This window comes from Corvus cornix, chromosome 3 (assembly GCF_000738735.6).
Source record: "Corvus cornix cornix isolate S_Up_H32 chromosome 3, ASM73873v5, whole genome shotgun sequence".
Lineage (NCBI taxonomy): Eukaryota > Metazoa > Chordata > Aves > Passeriformes > Corvidae > Corvus > Corvus cornix.
Window position 1 is genome coordinate 48812478 of NC_047056.1, and position 8144 is coordinate 48820621.

General features: G+C 39.8%; 1 protein-coding gene across 2 annotated transcripts in view; it reads left to right on the forward strand.

The window, feature by feature from the left end:
• Positions 1–2863, forward strand: part of EPM2A (EPM2A glucan phosphatase, laforin) — a 42961-nt gene extending 40098 nt beyond the window's left edge. For both annotated transcript variants that reach the window (XM_039569228.1, XM_010399333.4), the window contains exon 4: positions 984–2863. In XM_039569228.1, coding sequence (XP_039425162.1) covers positions 984–1264 — 281 coding nt within the window. In that variant the 3' untranslated portion in view covers positions 1265–2863. The remainder of the gene's footprint in view (positions 1–983) is intronic.
• The last annotated feature ends 5281 nt before the right edge of the window (positions 2864–8144 follow it).

The following is an 8144-nucleotide window of genomic DNA, read 5'->3' on the forward strand; positions in this document are numbered from 1 at the left end:
GCTGTTCCCTTCCCAACAAATACTTCAACTGTAGTATCCCAGTCTGATGAAACTCCATAGAGACATTTATATAATAATTTGCAATTAATTTAAAATACTCATAGCACCTGATCCGTAACATCAATTACTAGTACTTTTAAGTCCTTGGTTGGAATGCTCAGTTCAAAGTCTTGTTTCCAACCAGAAGGTTAGAAAGTGAGTGTGTTTTCAAGAGAGCAGCCTGCCAGCAGAAGAGAGTGCTTTCAACTCAGTTAAATACTACTGCTCCAAATAGAGATGTGTCATATCAGCAGTAGGACATCAGGGAAGACAGGACACCTTAAAACAGGGATTTGAAAGGGTTTAATGTCAGTCCTCATATGTGCCATGAGGAGAATTTGGGCTCTGCTGTTTGCAGCTGTGGTTCCCAGGATAGCAGGAAGAAAAGTGTCAGAAAATACAGTATATTCATCCCTTTGGGAGTGAGAAAGGCTATTCTGTGTTGTTTAACTGTATTCTTAGTATACAATGAAGTCATAGCAATTTTAAATTGTACAGTAAAATGTTCTTCTGCTCTCCCTCCCTCACTTTATGGCCTTCATTACAATGTTTTGGAAATCAGCAGTATGTAGGTACCTTCACAAAACTCTGGTATTAAAAAAAAACGTTTCATTTTTGGCCTGCTAACTTTAACGCTATGTAAGTTGTGCTGTTCTCTATAATGTGCTGCCTTTTCTCAGTTCATTTGAAAATGAATATGCCACACACACCAGATGTTAATCAGAATGTATATTTAGAGAAGCCTAGGGGCATTTTACAGTTTTGTGTGATCTACGTTGCAAGAAAAAACCAAGATAGCCTAGAAGGTCATTTGAAAAAAGAAAGAAAAAAGTCATATATGTCAGGTTTACCATTACATTTCACAGTTCATCAGGCTGTGCAGAATCTCAGCCATGAACTGACTTTGTCCAGTGCAAATGAAAGTGTCTTGTTTTTAATCTTAGGAAGAATACAGATGTTGCCACAAGCTGTCTGCCTCCTGCACGGGCTGCTGGAGAATGGACACACTGTCTATGTCCATTGCAATGCTGGTGTTGGCAGGTCTACAGCTGCTGTCAGTGGCTGGCTGAAGTACGTGATGGGATGGAGCCTGCGGAAAGTGCAGTACTTTTTGGTTTCCCGGAGACCAGCTGTCTACATAGACGAGGAAGCTCTGAATCGTGCTGAAGGTGATTTCTACCAGAAATTTGGGCATCTTCGTTCCTCATACCAAATACAAGAGTAGAAAAGCAGAAGAGGAAAAGGAAGGTGAAGAGGAATCCTTACATTTGAACCCCAAGAAATTTCTGTGACTCAGGCACCCACCTCACCTCTTCAGATTATGAGCTTCTTGTAAAACTGATGAGAATTTTGTTTAAAAAGTGCCTTTGAGTGGTTTTTATTTGCTTTCTTTAAGCTGATATGATTCATGTTTTCAAGCCTTTTGGTGCAATTATGAGACCTAGAAACTCTGCAAAGTGAAACAAGATTTTGTTTTAACTAATTGCCTATAGGAACTGAGGTTTTAGGGTAGACACTAAACAAGATGTGAGGTGAAATAGAGTGGGCAATATTTCAGTGACAAGAAAAAAATACAAAGATTGACTGGATTAAGGTTCAGGTTAGGATGGAGTAGATCATCATCAAAGCTGCTCAGTTATTTTAGGCAGATACTAGATTGTTGCAATGTTTTGTAGTAATTCTGTAGACAAGTGGTGTTAATGAGAAAGACCAGAAGGAAACCAGTTCTTCAACTCAATGTTTAAAAACAAAAAGCTAATGTCTAATGCAGTGAACTAAAATTTGCTCTTCTAGTTAATGTTAGATATTATGAGTTCCAGCTATATCCTTCTGTGACATCGGGGTTATGCTGGGATGTGGCACGAAGAGAGGAAACAGCTCCAGCTGTGGCAGTCTTGCTCTGTTGTGGGGAAGGACCATTGTTTATTACATGATCCTAGGCTGTGAGTTCTTGGAGTTGAAGCTACATTTTGCTCCTCTGGTCCATGCAGTGCTGTACAGGGGGCTCCCTTAGGTGCCAAGTCAGTCTGAGCAGTAACCACTGGGGCAAGACAGGACCTATAGGAATTGTGTGATAAGTGTCTGTGCATGACTGGCATCACAGCCTCTGGGCTGTTGACCTAGATCAGTGTCTTCAGTACAGCAAAAGCCTCTCCTTGTGCAAGCAGTGGGTGTATGTTAGGTTTAGCTGGTTGAAGCTAATGCAGGGCTGTGAAGTGAATGCTGGGCTGAATGAAGTGAATACCTTCCTCTATAGGAACAAAGAGCAACTCTGCAGAGGATAGTTTCTCAGGAGCTCAGCCTCAGGGTTAGCTTTGCGGATGATCCCTAATGTTTTCCATTGCTGCTTGGTCCCTTAGCTAAACTAAGCAGTGGCACCAACAGCTTCCAGTCCCACTCAGATAAAACCAATTTGCTGTAGGTTGAGTTCAAGAGAGAAGAGAGGATTAAGGATGCATAAACATTAAGAAACCTAATTTCTATAGGTTTATTCTTCAGTGAAATCTCTTTTTTTCCAGCCAATTTGTTTCTCTAAAGAAGCAGTCAGTGACAGATATATATCAATATATCAATATATATTGATTTTCTGAATACTTAATGGAGGAACTATTACATATGAACTGTTTACAGAGAATGTCCAAAATAATAAGTTTTATTTATCCTATACTTCAATCTTGAAAAGGAGAAATGTTTATTTAAGTTATTCTATGTGTGGTTTTGATCATGACTTTGTTTCTGATTTTTTGAAATAACACTGCCTGTTTAGAAAGTGGATGAGAAAAGTTCTCTGTTAAATAAAGACAAAATGACAATTCCAACAGCCCATTTTGTCATATGTATTTGTCTCCCAATTTCACAAATAGCAGAAGGGGTCATGACTGATATTTCTATGCAGAAGTGGAACCAGCCACTGTAATGGTAACAGCCCGTGTCTTGTCTGGTGTGCTGTGTCAGTTTGACAGAAAAAAAACAGCACAGCAAAGGCGTGTGGATCATATGGCACCTCTGGTACCTTCAAAGACAAAAACAGGTGTTTCTTCTCCTAGCCCAGTGCAAAGAGCAGAGACAGTGTGTGAGGGCTCCTCTCTGGCTGTTGGGCTCATGTGCAAGTGTGCAGAGCTACAGCTGCCTGCCCAGGAGTTACCTCATTTTGACTGAGTTTAAAGTAAAATTGGCGAGCTTTTGCTACCATGTTCTTCTCAAAATCAAGCGCTGAGAGAAGGAGAATGGCATAAGAAGTAGAGAGTACAACTTGCTTAAGTTTTACATTTCTGTTGGGATCTGTTTGAAACCCCAAGCTTAAAATGTGTTTCCAAGCATCACTGACAGCCTTTCCGTCAGATGCAACTTATAATAAATGTTGGGGCAAATAGCTATAGATTTGATTCTTGTTCCACAGGTAGCTCTATACATGTATGTGTTTTAGGGCTCTCGGGATTGAGCAGTGCATAACATGACACAAACAAGTAAGTATATGGCTAAGTAAGTACAGCCACTCTGTACCGGCTACTTCCTAATTATATTTTTATTGGCAATGGAAGCAAACTGATGTTTCATTTGTAGGGCAGGAATTCTTACGGTACAGGAGTCACAGATTCAAGGGTGCCCTAGCAGGCTGTTAATTCATTGTTTACTGTCATTTCAGCAAGGGGTTGTTGATTCTTGCCACTTCAGTTTGCTTCTCTGCTGAACTGCTTGGGAGCACATATCACAGAGATTGCATTAGCTCCTGCATGGCATGAAAGCAATTTGCCAACATCACGTTAACAAAGAATGCAAAGAGATCCTGGGGGATCCTAGGGGCTTGCAATCCCCTTGAGCCTATTTGTAGCATCCGTTTTTTCCTCATTGCTACCTTCCTGCCTTCATCATTGAAGGACACTCTGTCAAGCAACATTCATTCAAAGCCTTTTCTGTGGAGTGCAACTAGGAAATCAAATGCTGAAGGGATCATTGCAAGAGACTACAGCAACAGAAAAATCAAAAATATAAAAATACCCAATTTCTTCAAATGTATAATTACATATTAAATCTGCATCTAGAAATTATGTATTAGATTTCAAATTTGTAATGTGTTCTTAGGCTGATTGGATCATTAGCTCTTTCCACAGAGTAGCCTCTTGATGTAATTTGGATGAAAGGATCAAGACAGGCTCTTGTTTATGTACTTGTAGATTTCCTTGCTACTTTAGTCCTAAAGCACTACAAAATTTAGAGAAGAACAGCTCCTACAAAAAGAATTAGACATAGATAGACAGTAATGGTTATTACTGTCTATAACAGGGGCCCAAGAAGCCAAACTGATACACAGACAATAAAGGGAACCAGGTAGAAATATTTTGATATCACAGAAGAGCATCAGTTGGGGAAAACGGTTGTGATGCTGTGAGCATCAGTATTCTCTGCCCTGTTACAGCCATGTTTTTACCTCCATTAAATTAAAGTAGAATTTGCTGCTTGAAATGGGAACATCTGTAACTCCAGGTAGTTAGAGTATCTGAGTGTCATTTTAAGGCCAAACAAGAGTATATATTCTTTCCTAGGGCTGTGCACATGAAGGAGCTAAGCAATTCTCTTACAAGTGATTTTGGCACAAGCACAGCCCCTTGAGGGATAGGTCAGGCTTTGAGTGGTATAGTTTTGTGAGTATTTTTCCTTTGGACATCAGAAAAGTACTAGAGACAATCTTCTGCAGGACATTTTAGATTGGTGATGCAACCTGATGAAAGGGGACTGGGTCTGGCTGGTGTGACTATTGACTGCCTTCCTTTCTCCCTACTCCTTACTTGCTATTTTACACTTTGAACTTTGGTCCCTTTGCTTATGTTGTAACTTTATGATCTTCCCTCTCTGTACAGCATCAAGCACAATTAAGCTCTGGCTGCAGGTTTGATACCAGGATGTTCTCCATGGTTGAAAAGTCTCAAACCTGGCAGCTGAGTTCTATGTGCTGCACAAAATCATGTGCAAAACAGTCTCTCTGCTCTGGAATGAAATTAAAATTTGAGACTGCCAGTCAAGCTCACTTGGGCAGTGGTAAAGAAAAAAGGCTGTAGCTTGTGCAGGAGCAGGTAATAAAATCCATATTTAAAACAAGAATGCAAAAAGTCAGACTTATTCTATTACCTATCATGATGGACTTTTTGAGCTCTAATATATAAAACCCACTGAATTTACTGGTCTATAACTGAGGGAGGAAAAAAAAAATTTGAAGTAGCCAAAGACATTTGCTGTAACTGTATTACCCTGTTTCTCCTTTTATTCGTCACAATTAAATTGCAGTGAGATGTTTCAAACCAATGATGAAGTTACAAAAAAAAATATTCTTTTGAAAAATACACTATGCAGCAGAAAACAATCAGAAAATACTTACAAGCATAATAACTATTGGAAAAGCATATATTTGGCAAGGAAGAGTTACCTTCTGGAAGGATAACGAACATCAGGCTGCTGTTACCTAAAATGGAATCGGATTAATGCAGCAAAGGATAGCTGAATGTCTCCAACTCTGTTTACATTCTCAGTGGTAAATCACCTCTGCAGATCTTTCTTAAAGAATATTCTGCTGGGAAAAAAATTGTGGTTTATTTTCCTCATGAATATAACATGAAGGGAAAGGAGCTGCTCTGATGGAGCAGACTGGAATGGTAGAAGTGGAAAGGAATTAATAATTTTTATGGTTTTTAGCAACAAGAGTGACATCACCACCAGCAAGACCAAACCACATGACTTCATAATTGGTATCCTTCCTAAATTATTAGAGGAAAGCAGTATTTTCAAGGGCAATGACATTATCATATATTATCATAATTGCATGATTTTGATACAAGCAGCCAAAATACATATTGTTGGCACTTCAGTTATGCTAACAGTGAACCTATGGGGTGTTCATTCTTAATTATACATATTTTCCTCTTGTTCTTCCTTTCACCTCAAGGTCTTTCATTACAGTCCTAAATGGTTTACTTTTTAATTTTGCAGCTAAAAATTTCCATATTTGTAAGGATGACTAATGAGTATTTTATTAAACCCTTTTTACATACTGAGACTTGTCTTACGAAGTAAGAACTGTTATACCCTGTAAAATAAAGATGGCAACTAACTTAACCCAACATCATTCAATCTTTTTGAGCTTAAATGTGTTGTCTTATTTGGGAGATTGAATTTATAAAGATTGCAGGATAATGTCTGTGATTTGATAATTACTTCAATGCTGATGTTGTTATATTTACATCAAGGAAAATAGAAGGCCTGTTTATTCATGAGCTGGTAAAATACTAAATGGTATCTCATTCTTGATTTAGATAATGTGAGGAAAAACCATAAAACAGCTGCCAAGAAGAAATTTCTAATGCTGGACAGGTTTCTGTGGCCTTCACTTAATGTCATTATAACAAAATTTATTTTGTGGTAATGCAGTTTCAGCAGGGAAATAATTAATGGTCAGGCCATCATCCAAGAGTAACAGCCATGGTTAAGTTGGGCAGCCAGCCCAAAGTCACTGCAACAAATCAAATGCTGAAAATTAATCCAATCTTCAAAAATTCAATAAAATTCATAAACACAGAGGTTAAGAATGAAAGACTGTATTTAGGCTTAAAATGCAGTTTGCAGTATTTAGCTAATATTTAGCAATATTAGCTATATTTAAAAAAAAAAACGTGAAAGGGTAAGCTTTCAAGAACACAGACCAGTTGGATTCATGGAGTGTACTCAAGTCGGTGAGGCTTCATGAGCACAGAAATTGTTGCTGGTGCCCTGTGGTTTGGCAGTCACATAAATCCTTTGCATAGAGATGTGTGGTTTGGAAATAGGATCGATAAGACTGTGCTTTAGAAGAGCTAATGGGAAGGGCACCACTTAAAATATGCTTAAATTATAGCTCCAGAGGGAAGTCTAAACAAAAACATGTCTTGATGAAGTCTTTCTCTTCACATGTGTCTTGCTGAAACAGGCAAGCCTCTTAGAGGTCTCCTGACCTGCAACACTTGTGCTTATAGCCAGAGAGCCAGAATGGGAAATCCTTACGTAGTAGCAGTGGCCCTGACACCAGCTACACTCTGTAGGTGAAATGGATTGTTTAATCTCTCTGCTTGAGTTGTTCTGTTTCTTAACATGACACAAAGGATATTCAACCTCAGTCCCCTACCAGTAACTAAATGGGGGAACTGCTGTTCCCAGTGCCTCCACTCGCAGTGGCTGTGGGGGTGCCTGTGAGCACTTGATCAGACAGTATTTTAGGTTCTTTGGAGCTCCATCTCAATATGGTCTAAATGACCACCTTAAATTTCACTGGAGTTACTTGTCCATGACCCCTACATACTTTCCTGCCACATGTGGGAGTACTGCAGTTTGATGGCACTCACAGGCAGCTCACAGTCTAGCAATAAGAACCAGGACTCCGACCATGCCTTCTTCCCACCTGAGATACCTTACTCACCTGGAACAAGGATGCATGAACAGATACTGTCATCTTTAGCCAGACTCAGTGGAACTTTTTTGGTGCCTTATGGCACTTTCCATCTAAGTGCCCTCTTCAAAGAATAGTGTAAGCAATCATGATAGGGTATTCTGAACACCACTGAAAATCTCATTTGTGGGGTGGTTTTAGTTAGTTAGTTAGTTTGTTTTTTTAATTAATCTTAATTTAGACATACAGCTGTGGGCAACTGAAGCAGGAAACGCTGTTCTTAATTTTTGAAGTCTTCCACTCTTCCTGTATGGTAAAATAAATGCATTATTTTTCAGCAATTTTCATGCAAAGGACTGCAAAATGTTTTGTAAGGCAATAACTAGATATACTAGGCCAGCAGAGGAAGATGGAGAAACAGGAGTAGGAAAATATGTGAACTGAGGAAATGAGCAGTCTACTGAGATAAGACAGAGGAAGCGGCCAGGTGGCCTTCCCTCCTGAGCTCTCATATCACCTGAGAAGAAGCAGAGGAGAAAGTGAGGCTGGCAGCAGAGGCTGAGGATGGGGAGGGGAGCCAGTCCGGGGAGAGCTGTGTGAAGCAAGAGTGGCTGGGAAGCGGCCGCACTCCTGGGCAGAGGCTCAGGGCCGGGGTGCGCGCAGAGCCCATTCCCTGGGGACAGCAGAGCCGCAG